This window comes from Triticum urartu, chromosome 7A (assembly GCF_056163025.1).
Source record: "Triticum urartu cultivar PI428250 chromosome 7A, HENAU_Tu73, whole genome shotgun sequence".
Classification (NCBI taxonomy): domain Eukaryota; kingdom Viridiplantae; phylum Streptophyta; class Magnoliopsida; order Poales; family Poaceae; genus Triticum; species Triticum urartu.
In genome coordinates, this window is record NC_141879.1 from 55759600 (window position 1) to 55778381 (window position 18782).

Sequence of the window (18782 nt, forward strand, 5' to 3'; positions counted from 1 at the left end):
GGTACACATCAATAACATGTATATCACATATACCTTTGTTCACCTTGCCATCCTTCTTATCAGCCAAATACTTGGGGCAGTTCCGCTTCCAGTGACCAGTCTGCTTGCAGTAAAAGCACTCAGTTTCAGGCTTAGGTCCAGACTTGGGTTTCTTCTCTCGAGCAGCAACTTGCTTGCTGTTCTTCTTGAAGTTCCCCTTCTTCTTCCCTTTGCCCTTTTTCTTGAAACTAGTGGTCTTGTTGACCATCAACACTTGATGCTCTTTCTTGATTTCTACCTCCACAGCTTTCAGCATTGCGAAGAGCTCGGGAATAGTCTTATTCATCCCTTGCATATTATAGTTCATCACGAAGCTCTTGTAGCTTGGTGGAAGTGATTGGAGAATTCTGTCAATGACGCTATCATCCGGAAGATTAACTCCCAGTTGAATCAAGTGATTACAATACCCAGACATCTTGAGTATATGCTCACTGTCAGAACTGTTCTCCTCCATCTTGCAGCTATAGAACTTATTGGAGACTTCATATCTCTCAATCTGGGCATTTGCTTGAAATATTAACTTCAACTCCTGGAACATCTCATATGCCCCATGACGTTCAAAACGTCGTTGAAGTCCCGGTTCTAAGACGTAAAGCATGGCACATTGAACTATCGAGTAGTCATCAGCTTTGCTCTGCCAGACGTTCATAACATCTGGTGTTGCTCCAGCAGCAGGCCTGGCACCCAGCGGTGCTTCCAGGACGTAATTCTTCTGTGCAGCAATGAGGATAATCCTCAAGTTACGGACCCGATCCGTGTAATTGCTACCATCATCTTTCAACTTTGCTTTCTCAAGGAACGCATTAAAATTCAACGGAACAACAACACGGGCCATCTATCTACAATCAAACATACATAAGCAAGATACTATCAGGTACTAAGTTCATGATAAATTTAGGTTCAATTAATCATATTACTTAAAGAACTCCCACTTAGATAGATATCCCTCTAATCCTCTAAGTGATTACGTGATCCAAATCAACTAAACCATGTCCGATCATCACGTGAGATGGAGTAGTTTCATTGGTGAACATCACTATGTTGATCATATCTACTATATGATTCACGCTCGACCTTTCGGTCTCCGTGTTCCGAGGCCATATCTGTATATGCTTGGCTCGTCAAGTATAACCTGAGTATTCCGCGTGTGCAACTGTTTTGCACCCGTTGTATTTGAACGTAGAGCCTATCACACCCGATCATCACGTGGTGTCTCAGCACGAAGAACTTTCGCAACGGTGCATACTCAGGGAGAACACTTCTTGATAATTTAGTGAGAGATCATCTTATAATGCTACCGTCAATCAAAGCAAGATAAGATGCATAAAAGATAAACATCACATGCAATCAATATAAGTGATATGATATGGCCATCATCATCTTGTGCTTGTGATCTCCATCCTCGAAGCATCGTCGTGATCACCATCGTCACCGGCGCGACACCTTGATCTCCATCGTAGCATCGTTGTCGTCTCGCCAATCTCATGCTTTCACGACTATCGCTACCGCTTAGTGATAAAGTAAAGCATTACAACGCGATTGCATTGCATACAATAAAGCGACAACCATATGGTTCCTGCCAGTTGCCGATAACTCGGTTACAAAACATGATCATCTCATACAATAAAATTTAGCATCATGTCTTGACCATATCACATCACAACATGCCCTGCAAAAACAAGTTAGACGTCCTCTACTTTGTTGTTGCAAGTTTTACGTGGCTGCTACGGGCTTAAGCAAGAACCAATCTTACCTACGCATCAAAACCACAACGATAGTTTGTCAAGTTGGTGCTGTTTTAACCTTCGCAAGGACCGGGCGTAGCCACACTCGGTTCAACTAAAGTTGGAGAAACTGTCACCCGCTAGCCACCTTTGTGCAAAGCACGTCGGGAGAACCGGTCTCGCGTAAGCGTACGCGTAATGTCGGTCCGGGCCGCTTCGTCCAACAATACCGCCGAACCAAAGTATGACATGCTGGTAAGCAGTATGACTTATATCGCCCACAACTCACTTGTGTTCTACTCGTGCATATAACATCAACACATAAAACCTAGGCTCGGATGTCACTGTTGGGTTTCGTAGTAATTTCAAAAAATTTCCTACGCACACGCAAGATCATGGTGATGCATAGCAACGAGAAGGGGAGAGTATGATCTACGTACCCTTGTAGATCGACAACGGAAGCGTTAACTTGGTTGATGTAGTCGTACGTCTCCACGGCCCGACCGATCAAGCACCGAAACTACGACACCTCCGAGTTCTAGCACACGTTCAGCTCGATGACGATCCCCGGACTCCGATCCAGCAAAGTGTCGGGAAGAGTTCCGTCAGCACGACGGCGTGGTGACGATCTTGATGTACTACCGTCGCAGGGCTTCGCCTAAGCACTGCTACAATATTATCAAGGACTATGGTGGAAGGGGGCACCGCACACGGCTAAGAATATGATCACGTGGATCAACTTGTGTCTCTAGGGGTGCCCCGTGCCTCCGTATATAAAGGCTCAAAGGGGGGGGGGCTGGCCGGCCAAGAGGTGGCGCGCCAGGAGGAGTCCTACTCCTTCCGGGAGTAGGACTCCCCCCCTTTCCTAGTTGGAATAGGATTCGCGGAGGGAGGAAAAGAGGAGAGAGAGGAGGAAGGGGGGCCGGCCCCCTCTCCTTGTCCTATTCGGACCAAAGGGGGGGAGGGGCGCGTGGCCCATCTCTGGCCACCTCTCCTCTCTTCCACTAAGGCCCACTAAGGCCCATATACCTCCCGGGGGGTTCCGGTAACCTCCCGGTACTCCGGTAAAATCCCGATTTCACCCGGAACACTTCTGATATCCAAACATAGGCTTCCAATATATCAATCTTTATGTCTCGACCATTTCGAGACTCCTCGTCATGTCCGTGATCACATTCGGGACTCTGAACAACCTTCGGTACATCAAAATGCATAAACTCATAATATAACAGTCATCGTAACCTTAAGCGTGCGGACCCTACGGGTTCGAGAACAATGTAGACATGATCGAGACATGTCTCCGGTCAATAACCAATAGCGGAACCTGGATGCTCATATTGGCTCCTACATATTCTACGAAGATCTTTTATCGGTCAGACCGCATAACAACATATGTTGTTCCCTTTGTCATCGGTATGTTACTTGCCCGAGATTCGATCGTCGGTATCCCATACCTAGTTCAATCTCATTACCGGCAAGTCTCTTTACTCGTTCCGTAATACATCATCCCGCAACTAACTCATTAGTTGCAATGCTTGCAAGGCTTAAGTGATGTGCATTACCGAGAGGGCCCAGAGATACCTCCCCGACAATCGGAGTGACAAATCCTAATCTCGAAATACGCCAACCCAACATGTACCTTTGGAGACACCTGTAGAGCTTCTTTATAATCACCCAGTTACGTTGTGACGTTTGGTAGCACACAAAGTGTTCCTCCGGCAAACGGGAGTTGCATAATCTCATAGTCATAGGAACATGTATAAGTCATGAAGAAAGCAATAGCAACATACTAAACGATCGGGTGCTAAGCTAATGGAATGGGTCATGTCAATCAGATCATTCAACTAATGATGTGATCCCGTTAATCAAATGACAACTCTTTGTCCATGGTTAGGAAACATAACCATCTTTGATTAACGAGCTAGTCAAGTAGAGGCATACTAGTGACACTCTGTTTGTCTATGTATTCACACATGTATTATGTTTCCGGTTAATACAATTCTAGCATGAATAATAAACTTTTATCATGATATAAGGAAATAAATAATAACTTTATTATTGCCTCTAGGGCATATTTCCTTCACTTATGCTTGATAGACTCCCTCTCAACGTCGCCGAGCACAACCTCCACCGACTCTGGCATCATCTTCATGTTCTCCAGATCGTTCCTCAATTTCCTGTGCAGCTTGATCTTGCCTGAAATGGTAGAATTGATCTCGCCACCTTGATGACTGCCGAGGCGAGCATGCCCCCGAGTGCCACCTCGGCTGTCGACATGGCTTGTGCCTGTCGAGTTGGGCTGTCTGCGAATAGTGGATTCGTCATTGAAGCTCCGACCCTTATCAATGTAACAAAGCATTGGAAGCAAAAAAAACAAATCAGCAACTACAGAATCAATCATGACCTGTTTTACAGAATACAGATATCACACACTTGCAAATAATCAAGTCAATTAATAATATTTATAAAAGCATAGACAAAAGGGAGTTGCCCACCTGCTCCATCAAGCATAATACTTTCATGAATATATTTGAAAGGGGTTCTCTTCTCTATTACAATATGTCATTTGATGCACTGTTAAGTGTTCGAAAGCAACTTGAAGAATTTGAATTTCCTTGCAAAGCTATAAATGATGGTCTTTGGCTTCAGGTTAGTCTATCCCTGTAAAATGGGATTTTCCCCTATAAATGCTTTTTTCCCTGTAAGACCATCTCTGAAACTTTGCTGATTTGTTAATGCAGATGCTCCTGTGCCACAGAGTGCAAGCAATAGTTCCTGATACTTGCAGAAATTGTTGCCTTACAAGTAATTCTTGTGACTACAGGCAGGAGCATGATAGGACAAGTGCTTCAGGAACTGAAGGTAGTATCTGCCTTGCAGATGCCAAGGCGATGGGAATGGTATGTTTAGTCCTGTGCGTGTTAACGTAAGAGGAGCAGCTGATGGACTTGCTGGCATTGGGAGAGGAAACTCAAATGTGCCTGGTGCTGCTTGGGCTCCTACGCGTCATAACGAAGCAACATTCAGAATTTAGTTACATGGCCACTGTGGAAAGCTGATGTGCTTCGTCAGATATTTTTACAGTTTCCAACTAGTAACCAGAATTGAAGAGCAATGGAAGCCTTGCCTTTGCAAGGAAGAAGGTAGAGTAAGAGATATGGACCTGTAGACGGTGCTGCGCCGGGCTCTCCACAAATCCGGACTGGATTATGTAGACGTTGGGGACGACCTCCTCCGGGCGCGGCTGCTCCCTCTCCTCGACGGCATGGGCGGACTACATGCCGACGTCAGCGAGGGGACGTGGTTGCGCGGGCCCGTGGAGATATCTTCCCCGCGCCTGGAGCTCGTCCGGCGACGCCGCTTAATATGCCACCACCACGACCATCCGGATCCTCCTGCGCTGGACGCCGATCTGGTCGAGGACTCATCTATGAGGAGAGGAGCGAGGAGGAGAAGGCGCAGGAGAAGCGGCTGAGCCGGCGGCGCAGCGACCTGGGAGAGGAGGAGGCGAGCGGAGAGGGGATCGACAGATTGGGGACGAAGCGTGCAGGGCTAGATTTTCTTTTCCTTTTCTCCCAGCGCTGCACACTAAATTGGACGGATTTACCCTTTTAGAAAATGATTAGCCCCACCATAATCTTGTAATGGTCCCACAATTATTTGTAATTTCATGTAATTTTAGTCTAGTAACTCCCGGTAACTCCTATTTCTCCACCGTTTGATCATAGTGAACGGACGGTCCCTAAAATCGCCAATCACTGTAATAGTTGTATTATATTTTATTATAATATCTATAGCTCATTATAAAATTTTAAATTTTGAATTTGACATACGAATCACCAATCTTAAACGGTTGTTTTCCCTCAAACATAGGTCAAGAAGGCCTGATTGTTCTTCCCAGTACACTAACACAAATATTTACGATTATTTGCATTTTGGAAACTTCGAATGGAACTAAAAATATGAATCATCAATCTTAAAAGTTGTTTTGTCCAAACAATTGGTCAAAACGCTAATAAACCCCCCCAATTCATCGCTAGGAAAATTTAAGGGTTTTACTAGATTTTATGACTTTTGGACATTTGGATTTTAAACTGAAGAAATGATAAACCAATCCTGAAAAGTCGTTTTCTCCTATCCACTAGGCAAAAGGATCTAAGACTTTCCCCAATGGGAACAGTTATGATATTTTTTAGAAACTTTGAATTTTATGTTGAAAACATGTATGAGCAACTCAAACAATTGTTTCTCTCAAAACTTTTCTATTTCATTACTGACATTTGTGATTTGCAAGATTTTTATATTTTTCTAAAAACATGGAACTTTGAGCTAATTTCTTTGAATAAGCGACCTAACAACATTTTTCTGCACGTGGATTATTCATGTGAAAAGTTTCCAAGCTGTTGTGCCCACCTATAGAAAGCCACAAGTACCAGCCCAGTATGTTAATGTGTTTCGAAGACTGTGAAGTTGGTATAAATACTCCATTTGAATTAGTTATGTAAGTAAAAAAATCTTTAAAATCTGTAGTTTTGCCAAAAAGCAGAACTTTTTTTTGGAAATTTAATTTAAATGTGTGCAGAAAATCATGAATAATAAATACATAGGAATGAATTGAGAATATAGTGACGTGCAGCGCAACACATCACACTTAATTAAAATTAGCGTGTGCTCCCCGATATTTAGCTCAAGTTTGAACTGCATATATACCGGGGCAGCACACAAATTTTACATTCAATCCAGACAGGCCTAAATATGTCAATCCGCAGCTCGAAGATAAATAAATAGGTACATCAGTACTCTAATAGTAATTTGGTGAAATGGTGTAGACACCCGAATGAATTAGTCAACATTCAAACAACAACAGATAAATAAATAGGTCCATCAGCCTGCATATCACCGTGGAGACACCAGGAGCCATGGCGTGGCGTCCAGGAAGAGCTCTTCGTCACTCGTCAGCGCGCCCTGGGTCGCCGGGACTCCCGCACGGCCGCCGCCTTGGCCTTGGTCTCGGCGAGCTCGGCCTTCACCTTGCGCAGCTCCGCCCGCAGCTCGTCGGCGTCCCTCAGCCTCTCCTCGAGCTCCAGAGCGTAGCCCAGCGAGAACGCCACCTCGTTCGCTGTCTACAGGACAAGGTCCAGACCGGCATCGGCATGCATGTGTGTCAGTCCAGACTCCAGATCAACAAACAAATCATGCTGGAATCGAATGCTCAGCAAGCGCATGGATGATTCGTAAGTAAATTCACCTCACCTGGAGCAGCGACACGTAGCTCGAGGCGACGACGTCGGCCGGCCTGGACGCCGCGTGCTCGCGCTGCCGCTCCGGCGTGACGATGCCCTGCAGCAGCTGCCTCGCCGCCTTCCAGCCGCTCGTGTCCCCGTCGTCGCAGCCGTGGTGTTGCTTCCCGTGTTTGGCCGTGGTGGTGGTCCGTGCCTTCCGGAGATGCGGGGAGAAGCCCGGCGGGAAAGAGAGATATCCCGACGCCGAGCTCTCGCCGTTTGCATGGTGCTCCGGCCGCTTCCGCTTCTTCTCTTTTCGGGACCACGACGGCGCACTGGGCGACGGCGCATCGCAGTCCGGCTCGCTCTTCACCGTGGACTCCTCCGCTGGCGCGTGCGCCGCTCTTTTCAGAAGTTCACCTTGAGGAGTAGGCGTCGCCGTCGGCGGTGAGAGTGCCCCGATGATCTTGGCCGCGGCCAAGTTGCTGTCGCGGAGATACGCCGTGAGATCGATCGGGGAACCACCGCGAGCGCGCAGCACGCTCGCCGCCACGGCCTTCTCCGGGCCGGTGAGCGACGGATCAGACGTGGCGGACCTGAATGGCCTCCCCCACTGAACGGGGCACGGCCACGGCGCCGACGACGACGACATGAAGAAGAACTCCTCCTTCCACCCCGCGTTCTTGGCCTTCGTCGGACGGAAGAGCAAACCGGCGCCGGTGGCGTCTTTGCCGCGGAGAGAGTAGGGCCTGTGCGGGAACGCGACCAGCGAGAAGAAGTGCCGGAACACGGGCAGCGACGGCGGCGTGCCGGCGAAGTGGGAGAGCACGACGAAGCCCGCCAGGGCGCGCCAGCCGTTAGGGGCGAGCTGGGCCGGCGCGATCCCGAAGTGGTCGAGCACCACGCCGAAGAAAGGGTGGAGGGGCAGGCGCATCCCGGCCTCCAGCGCGTCGACGAACATGCAGACGGACCCTGGCGGCGGCGGCGCGCGCGCCGACCGGTCGCCGGCGAGGAGCGGGGTGAAGCCGTCGGGGATGGAGTACTTCCTGCAGATGGCTCTCAGGGCTTCGACAGTGCGCACCCGCGAGGCGTCCCGCCAGGGCGAGACGTCGTCGTCCTCCTCGTCGCCTCCGTCGTGGGCGCGCTCTGTTGGGGGAGCTCGGACGCGGGTGGGCTTGGCATGCTCCGGTGACCAGGATGAGGAGGTCGGGGAGGAGAATGCCATGGGAGCTAGCTGAGGTTGTACCTAACGATCGAGACGGCAACAAAGTTGTGTATGCGGAAATGGAGATATGTTTCCCAATGGAGTAATTATATATATATATATATATATATATATATATATTTCATTTTACATACTAAACTAATTTTAACATGAGATTGGTGCTATATGTACGGAATTGATTTTATATCATATTAAATTTTGCCACACAAACTCACCAACTTAGAGCATAAAAAATGTTGGTTAAGTTGAATGAGCATGCCCACCGACGAGATACACTACCTCGTGTCCATGGACGACATCACTGTGCTCTGCCACCATGGTTACAGGTGCTGACGACGTCCAGCTTTCGACCGCTCCTTTCTTTGTCATTGTTGGCTTGAGGGTTTTGGCCATCCGCATTAGTTCCTTTTTCAACTTTTAGAGTCGATCAAAGCATGGCTATGTGGACAACAACAGAACATCGATCTACAGTCGTCGGCTTTCGTTGTCCGTTTTCGCTTTCACTTCCTCACCTGCTTCGTCCCAGATGTGTTAGGAGCGTCAGAGCCTACTCTACGTGTCAATGCCTGACATGCTCTACATGCTCATGTGCAAAGTTTACTATGTCCGTGGTTGTGCGATTTTAACTATTGACGACTATTTATTGCTCTTTTAGATGGAAACATCCATGACACACATCGTCTTTGGATTACTCAACCTTTTTCAAGGTGCTAACCTTCACTGTTAGTGGCTACTTACAAGAGCGAACTACAAATGGCTGTGTGATCACCATGATACAAAAACAAGGTTAAATCTCCTTTTCAGAGGAAACAAAAGACAGCGACGACAACAACCGGGAGTACAACCTCTGCTCGATCTTGTCCACTGAAACAAGCCTAGCTAGATTGCAACTACAAAGTGTTTTTTTCTTTTAATGTGGCCACTCCGCGTAGTGATGGATTCTCATCTCTTCTATGAAATGACAAAGTCGTCACATGTCCTGGCGCACAAGCTCATCCAGTACTTCTCAAAAGATAAGGACTTGCAGAAACAACTTGCTAAATCTGGACTTGTCGACGCTATGCTTGTGCGATCTTACATTGGGATCCATGCATAATTTTTTTCAGTTTTTATTTTAAGTTCCGGTCGACTGAGACCTAGCCACACCTTTGTAGAAATACTATACCGAATAATCAGAAATTGATGCCAGAACAAGATATGCTCTGCTAAAGCCAGTGTGGGTGCACCTCATCCGTGTTCCACCACCACTTTGAGATTTTTATTGGTGTGTGGGTAGTGGGAACAAATGAAGGCTATATCTCGCTTATGGCGAGACTAGCATTTGTCTCGCCTGAAGGGTTTTCTTGTTCTGTATAGTACTGGGTCGACCGGTTTTAGTGCTTCATCAATCGTCCAGGCGCGCGCACTCACTAGCTGGTAGCGTACATTTTTGCTCTATTTTTTTGGTTTCTTTTCCTTGTTTATTTCTGTTTTTTTTCTTCACAGGTTTCTCTAGTTTATTGTTTTTCCATTGTTTTATTCCCGATTTGACTGGGTTTTTCTCCTTCGATTTTCTGTTGTTTCTCTCTCCGTTACATAAATTGTTTTATTTCTTTCCCATTTTCTTATTTTTCTTCATTATTTTTGTTTCTTTGCTGGTTCTCATTGGTGTTTTCTTTGTTTCTTTGCTGAATTTCATTGGTTTTTCTTTGTTATAGCCTAAAAGCGAGACATAGGCGCGTCTGTGGGATCCGTAACTGGCGCAACTCGCGATGGCAGAGCCTACGGATTATGTTTGGCTCTTTCTGGGCCAATGATAAGGCTGCACCAGAATCGAGAGTCGCGAAAAGGGAAGGACGCCACACGCACAAAAATATAGCCTATGGTTGGATAGATAGGAGGACAGTGGTACCTCTAACCCACTAGGGTTCAAATCCTGGTGCTCGCATTATTGAATAAAATTAAAATGTAGATGTATACTAGTGGTATCCCTAGCCCAACTTTTTTCGATATACATTCTAAATTTTTCCTATAGATAAGAAACATATTTTATGTATACATTTCTAAAAAATTCTATACATGATTAACATTTTTCTAGAACTATTTCTTTTATGTCTAATTTTTTCATACACATTGTACTGTTTTTGGTATATATCTACATTTTTATATACACGTTTAATATTATTTAGAATGCAAGACTTATAATTTTTGGATACATGGTTAATATTTTTTAATACATGGCGAACATTTTTTAGTGGAAGTACACATATTTTTCACACACAATGTACATTTTTTGTGTACAGCAGCTAAATTTTTATAACGTTTACTTTTTTAAATAGATGATCAACATTTTTATACACGTTGTATTTTTTACATACACGTTGTATTTGAAATAAAATGTTTAATAAGTCGTATATCTTTGTGGATTCAAAAAATGTTTACTTACTCAAAAAAGTTCGCAATTTTGAAAATAAATTCGAAAAATCCAAACATGTTCATGATTTTTTTTAAATTTCATGTATTAAATAATGTTAATGAACTTGAATAAAATTTTGCCAATTCAAAAAATGTTGATGAAAGTGAAAATACCCTAAAAATTTAGAAACTGTTCATGACTTACAAAATAGTTTATTCATTCGTCAGTTGTTTGCTGATTAAAAAATGATTATGCATTTGAAAAAATGTTTGTGAATCTCAAAAATGGTTCCACCAATTTCCAAAAAAAATGTTCATTGATTAAAGAAAATTGTCTAAAAAATTTCACAATTTTAAAAAATGTTTGCAAATAGCATAAACTGTTCATGAATTCAAAAAATATTTTTGATTTTAGAAAATGTTCAAAATTTGTAAAAGTGTTCAGGAATTTGAAAAATCTTCATGATGTCAAATATGTGCACGAGTTTTCAAAAATGTTCATGATTTCACGAAATTTAGAGTGGTGTATGTCGATGATGTAGTAAGATATGATCATGTCCATTGAATATTATGATTTTTTTTCTCCCATTACAGTGCATGGGCCTTTTGCTAGTACTACCAAAACATTAAAGCGAGTATAATAAGGTGACGTAGGCGGGCAGACTTTAAATATTATATCTTTGCTGAGTTGGATGAGAGCCGTTAAAGCCATTGTTGGCGCAGATCCAGAGGATGGAGGGACTGGATGTTCCAGAGTACGGAAGCTGTAGTTCCGTGTCGGAGAGAGACAAATGTTGAAGTTGGGATATTATTGCTTGGTTCAGGATCCAAAGTCTTACCTCCATGGATGTTAAAACAAGGCATGGATCATACAAGACACACCGGTGGACAAACAGAAAAGTCAGAAGGTATTGACGATGATAAAAAGATGAACTCAAGTGAAGAAAAGAAGAAGCGTATACTAAAATGCCAGAATGAAGACGTAGACGAAGAAGTTGAGATTGAGTGGGAAGATGGCTAAGAGTGTCAGTGGCAGCATGAAGAATTTCCTATCACCTACAGTATTTAAAAAAAAATTAAGTCTATTAGTCGAACATTATTAAATTACAGTAGCACTACTAGTACAAGACCAGACTATTAGCAGCCACTATGGCAAATGGTTAGGGCATCTCGAACGCTGCCCCCCTATATCGGCCACTATTAGCAGCCACTATGGCAAATGGTTAGGGTGAAAATATGCATACGCTAATCGCACATGGTGGCCCAGGAGGCCCCATGAAATCTCGTGCCCGATGAGTCCTCACATCATGGACATTGGCGAATATGGAAAGAAACTGAAGGGTGGACTCAAACTTAGTAGTAATTACTTTGGTTAAAAGAAAAAGAGAACTAGCAAATAAAAAATCACATTATACCCATGAGGCAAATTTTCGCTACGAATCCCTCTCTTTTTTGAATTGTATCATCATTTTTTGCAAGGAAAAAAATGATCTTCATTAATGCTCTTGAATATGTTTTTATCATAGTAAAAATTATGCATGCTCATAGTCTTCCTCTTTTAATTTTGAAATCTACAATCAAGTTGTATTCAACAATTAATCAATTAACAGTTTATGAGGGCATCTCCAGCCGTTGGCCCCCCAGGGGGCGCCTAAAATCGTCGCCTGGGGGTGAGCCGGCGTAAAAATTGGGCCTGGGGGCGAGTTGGTCCCCAGCCGCCGCCCCAGGGCCGCCCCCAGGCACGTTTTAAAATAAAAGAAGTTCGGCGAAGTTCGGCTTAAACACGATAAAATTCGGCCAAACACGATAAATTTCGGTACATTTCGGCGAAGTTCGTGGATTTTCATTACATAGCACATATACATAAACTAATCTAAAGGAAAAACTGGCTGAAGTCGCCGCCGTCGCCGCCATCGTCGTCGTCGGCCTTCTCCTCCTTGACGCGGGCGCCCCCTGCTGAACCCCTGCCCGGCGTCGCCATGGCGGACTGGTGGCGGCGCATCGTCGTCGTCGTCGTCGCTGTCGCAGATGACGACGACTCCGCCTTCGTCGCGGCCGCGTCGACGCTCCGCGAAGCGAAGCAGGGCGGCGCGCTGGCGCTCCTTCGCCTTCTCCAGGCGCTCCTTCTCCATCGCTATGAAGTCCCTGCGCGCCCATTCCAGGGCCGCATCGTCGTCGTCGAGCTCCGTCGTCACCGGCGCGGCCGGCTCCTTCTTCACCGGCGCGAGCCCCGGCTCCGTCTTTGGCTTGACGAAGCGCGGAGGAGGAGCCGACGAGTAGGCGCGCCGGCCGCCCTCGTTGATGACGATGCCCGCGCTGCGAGTGCGCTGGCCGAGCGGCGTCTCCGCCGCGGGCTCGGTCTTGACGCCGAGCAGGGCCGGAGTGTCGGAGGAGTGCGATGAAGATCGGGAGGAGGAAGAAGAGGAGGAGGACCCGAACCTCCTTGGCGCCCATGGCCCGGCGCGTCGGTGCTGCGCCGGGGCGGCCGCCCTCGCCGGGTACACCAACGGCGGGTCGTTGCCGCCCTCAAGGTACATCAGCACGCCCTCGAGTGTGCGGCCGGGGACGCCCCACCACAGGTGGCGCCCCTCGCTGTTCTGCCAGCCGCCGACCACCGGCGCGCCGTTGGTGGAAGCCAAGCGCTGCTGCTGGCGGCGCTCGAAATACGCTGCCCAAGCCGCGTGGTTGTCGGCGGCGTACTGGGGGAGGGAGAGTTGGGCGTCGGGGAGGGAGGCGCGCACGACCTCGACTTCCTCGGCGAAGTACTTCGGCTTCGCCACGGCGTCGGGCAACGGAGGAATGGGCACTCCCCCGGCGTTGAGCCTCCACCCCGTCGGTCCGGCGCGCATGTCCGGCGGCGCCGGGATGTTCGCCTGGAACAGGAGCCAGGACTCCTGTTCGCGGAGCGAACGGCGGCCGAAGCCGTTGGCCGCCGCCTCGTCTCCGGGGTAGCGTTCCGCCATGGTGACGGGCTCGGGAGAGGTAGAGAGATATAGGGAGGGGCTGTTGGAAATATGCCCTAGAGGCAATAATAAATAAGTTATTATTATATTTCCTTGTTCATGATAATCGTTTATTATCCATGCTATAATTGTATTGATAGGAAACTCAGATACATGTGTGGATACATAGACAACACCATGTCCCTAGTAAGCCTCTAGTTGACTAGCTCGTTGATCAATAGATGGTTACGGGTTTCTGACCATGGACATTGGATGTCATTGATAACGGGATCACATCATTAGGAGAATGATGTGATGGACAAGACCCAATCCTAAGCATAGCACTAGATCATGTAGTTCGTATGCTAAAGCTTTTCTAATGTCAAGTATCATTTCCTTAGACCATGAGATTGTGCAACTCCCGGATACCGTAGGAGTGCTTTGGGTGTACCAAACGTCACAACGTAACTGGGTGGCTATAAAGGTACACTACAGGTATCTCCGAAAGTGTCTGTTGGGTTGGCACGAATCGAGACTGGGATTTCTCACTCCGTGTAAACGAAGAGGTATCTCTGGGCCCACTCGGTAGGACATCATCATAATGTGCACAATGTGATCAAGGAGTTGATCATGGGATGATGTGTTACGGAACGAGTAAAGAGACTTGCCGGTAACGAGATTGAACAAGGTATCGGGATACCGACGATCGAATCTCGGGCAAGTATCGTACCGATAGACAAAGGGAATTGTATACGGGATTGATTAAGTCCTTGACATCGTGGTTCATCCGATGAGATCATCGTGGAACATGTGGGAGCCAACATGGGTATCCAGATCCCGCTGTTGGTTATTGACCGGAGAGTCATCTCGATCATGTCTGCATGTCTCCCGAACCCGTAGGGTCTACACACTTAAGGTTCGGTGACGCTAGGGTTATAGAGATATTAGTATGCGGTAACCTGAAAGTTGTTCGGAGTCCCGGATGAGATCCCGGACGTCACGAGGAGTTCCGGAATGGTCCGGAGGTAAAGAATTATATATAGGAAGTGCTATTTCGGCCATCGGGACAAGTTTCGGGGTCACCGGTATTGTATCAGGACCACCGGAAGGGTCCCGGGGGTCCACCGGGTGGGGCCACCTGCCCCGGGGGGCCACATGGGCTGTAGGGGGGTGCGCCTTGGCCTACATGGGCCAAGGGCACCAGCCCCAAGAGGCCCATGCGCCAAGAGTAGAGGAAAAGGGAGAGTCCTAAAGGGGGAAGGCACCTCCGAGGTGCCTTGGGGAGGATGGACTCCTCCCCCCCTTGGCCGCACCCTTCCTTGGAGGAAGGGGCAAGGCTGCGCCCCCCCCCTCTCCCTTGGCCCTATATATAGTGGGGGGAAGGGAGGGCAACCATACCTAAGGCCTGGCGCCTCCCTCTCCCTCCCATGACACATCTCCCTCCTCCCGCAGCGCTTGGCGAAGCCCTGTTGGAATCCCGCTACTTCCACCACCACGCCGTCGTGTTGTTGGATCTCCATCAACCTCTCCTCCCCCTTGCTGGATCAAGAAGGAGGAGACGTCGCTGCTCCGTATGTGTGTTGAACACGGAGGTGCCGTCCGTTCGGCGCTTGGATCATCGGTGATTTGGATCATGACGAGTACGACTCCATCAACCCCGTTCCCTTGAACGCTTCCGCGCGCGATCTAGAAGGGTATGTAGATCCACTCCTCCCTCGTTGCTAGATGACTCCATAGATAGATCTTGGTGACACGTAGGAAAATTTTGAATTTCTGCTACGTTCCCCAACAGTGGCATCATGAGCTAGGTTTATGCGTAGTTTCTAAGCACGAGTAGAACACAAAGTAGTTGTGGGCGTTGATTTTGTTCAATATGCTTGCCGTTACTAGTATTATATTGATTCGGCGGCATCGTGGGATGAAGCGGCCCGGACCGACCTTACACGTACTCTTACGTGAGACTGGTTCCACCAACTGACATGCACTAGTTGCATAAGGTGGCTAGCGGGTGTCTGTCTCTCCCACTTTAGTCGGATCGGATTCGATGAAAAGGGTCCTTATGAAGGGTAAATAGCAATTGGCATATCACGTTGTGGTCTTTGCGTAGGTAAGAAACGTTCTTGCTAGAAACCCATAGCAGCCACGTAAAACATGCAAACAACAATTAGAGGACGTCTAACTTGTTTTGGCAGGGTGTGCTATGTGATGTGATATGGCCAAAAGGATGTGATGAATGATATATGTGATGTATGAGATTGATCATGTTCTTGTAATAGGAATCACGACATGCATGTCGATGAGTATGACAACCGGCAGGAGCCATAGGAGTTGTCTTAATTTATTTATGACCTGCGTGTCAACATAAACGTCATGTAATTACTTTACTTTATTGCTAAGCGTTAGCTGTAGTAGTAGAAGTAATAGATGACGTGACAACTTCATGGAGACACGATGATGGAGATCATGATGATGGAGATCATGGTGTCATGTCGGTGACAAGATGATCATGGAGCCCCAAGATGGAGATCAAAGGAGCTATATGATATTGGCCATATCATGTCACTATTATTTGATTGCATGTGATGTTTATCATGTTTATGCATCTTATTTGCTTAGAACGACGGTAGTAAATAAGATGATCCCTCACTAAAATTTCAAGAAGTGTTCTCCCCTAACTGTGCACCGTTGCTAAAGTTCGTCGTTTCGAAGCACCACGTGATGATCGGGTGTGATAGATCCTTACGTTCACATACAACGGGTGTAAGACAGTTTTACACATGCATAACACTTAGGGTTAACTTGACGAGCCTAGCATGTGCATAGACATGGCCTCGGAACACAGAAGACCGAAAGGTCCAGCATGAGTCGTATAGAAGATACGATCAACATGAAGATGTTCACTGACGTTGGCTAGTCCGTCTCACGTGATGATCGGACACGGCCTAGTTGACTCGGATCATGTAATCACTTAGATGACTAGAGGGATGTCTATCTGAGTGGGAGTTCATAAGATGAACTTAATTATCCTGAACATAGTCAAAAGGATTTTGCAAATTATGTCGTAGCTCGCGCTTTAGTTCTACTGTTTAGATATGTTCCTAGAGAAAATTTAGTTGAAAGTTGATAGTAGCAATTATGCGGACTAGGTCCGTAAACTGAGGATTGTCCTCATTGCTTCATAGAAGGCTTATGTCCTTTATGCACCGCTCAGTGTGCTGAACCTCGAACGTCGTCTGTGGATGTTGCGAACATCTGACATACACATTTTGATAACTACGTGATAGTTCAGTTAAACGGCTTAGAATTGAGGCACCGAAGACGGTTTTTGAAACGTCGCGAAACATATGAGATGTTTCGAGGGCTGAAATTGGGATTTCAGGCTCGTGCCCACGTCAAGAGGTATAAGACCTCCGACGACTTTCTTAGCCTGCAAACTAAGGGAGAAAAGCTCAATTGTTGAGCTTGTGCTCAGATTGTCTGAGTACAACAATCGCTTGAATCGAGTGGGAGTTGATCTTCCAGATGAAATAGTGATGGTTCTCCGAAGTCATTACCACCAAGCTGCTTGAGCTTCGTGATGAACTATAATATATCAGGGACATATATGATGATCCTTGAGATATTCGCGATGTTTGACACCACAAAAGTAGAGATCAAGAAGGAGCATCAATTGTTGATGGTTGGTGAAACCACTAGTTTCAAGAAAGGCAAGGGCAAAAAGGGATGCTTCATGAAACGGCAAATCAGCTGCTGCTCTAGTGAAGAAACCCAAGGTTGAACCCAAACCCGAGACTGAGTGCTTCTGTAATAAGGGGAATAGCCACTGGAGCAGAATTACCCTAGATACTTGGTAGATGAGAAGGCTGGCAAGGTCGATAGAAGTATATTGGATATACATTGTGTTGATGTGTAATTTACTAGTACTCCTAGTAGCACCAGGGTATTAGATACCGGTTCGGTTGCTAAGTGTTAGTAACTCGAAATAAAAGCTACGGAATAAACGGAGACTAGCTAAAGGTGAGCTGACGATATGTGTTGGAAGTGTTTCCAATGTTGATATGATCAAGCATCGCATGCTCCCTCTACCATCGAGATTGGTGTTTGCGTTGAGCATAGACATGATTGGATTATGTCTATCGCAATACGGTAATTCATTTAAGAAGAATAATGGTTACTCTGTTTATTTGAATAATACCTTCAATGGTCTTGCACCTAAAATGAATGGTTCATTGAAATCTCGATCGTAGTGATACACATGTTCATGCCAAAAGATAGTAATGATAGTACCACCTACTTGTGGCACTGCCACTTAAGTCATATTGGTATAAAACGCATGAAGAAACTCCATGTTGATGGATCTTTGGACTCACTCATTTTTGAAAAGTTTGAGACATGCGAACCATGTCTATTGGTATATATGCATGAAGAAACTCCATGCAAATGGACCGTTTGGACTCACTTGATTTTGAATCACTTGAGACATGCAAATCATACCACATGGGCAAGATGACTGAAAGCCTCGGTTTCAGTAAAATGGAACCAGAAAGCAACTTGTTGGAAGTAATACATTTTGATGTCTGCAGTCCAATGAGTGCTGAGGCATGTAGTGGATATCATTATGTTCTTACTTCACAGATGATTTGAGTAGATGTTGAGTATATTTACTTGATGAATCACGAGTCTGAATTATTGAAAGGTTCAAGTAATTTCAGGGTGAAGTTGAAAGATCGTCGTGACAAGAGGATAAAAGATCTATGATATGATCATAGAGATGAATATCTGAATTACGAGTTTGGCACAGAATTGAGACATTGTGAAAATTATTTCACAACTAATACAGCCTGGAACACCATAGTGTGATGGTTTGTCCGAACATCATAACTGCACCCTATTGGATATGATGCATACCATGATGTCTCTTATCAAATTACCACAATAGTTTATGGGTTAGGCATTAGAGACAATCACATTCACTTTAAGTAGGACACCACGTAATTCCGATGAGATGACACCGTATGAACTATGGTTTAGAGAAACCTAAGCTGTCATTTCTTAAAAGTTTGGGGCTGCGACGCTTATGTGAAAAAGTTTCAGGCCGATAAGCTCGAACCCAAAGCGGATAAATACATCTTCATAGGACACCCAAAACAGTTGGGTATACCTCCTGTCTCAGATTCGAAAGCAATAAGGATTGTTTCTAGAATTGGGTCCTTTCTCGAGAAAAAGTTTCTCTCGA

The 18782-nt window shown here is 46.1% G+C and overlaps 1 protein-coding gene across 1 annotated transcript; it reads right to left on the minus strand.

Annotated features, from left to right (window-relative positions):
• Positions 1-6478: 6478 nt before the first annotated feature.
• LOC125524346 (uncharacterized) lies at positions 6479-8264 on the minus strand. Its single transcript, XM_048689410.2, has 2 exons — positions 7017-8264; positions 6479-6886 (listed from the first exon to the last, which is right to left on the minus strand). Exons 1-2 carry the CDS (start codon positions 8208-8210, stop codon positions 6719-6721), a joined length of 1362 nt encoding a protein of 453 aa, XP_048545367.2. The 5' UTR covers positions 8211-8264; the 3' UTR covers positions 6479-6718.
• Positions 8265-18782: the final 10518 nt, after the last annotated feature.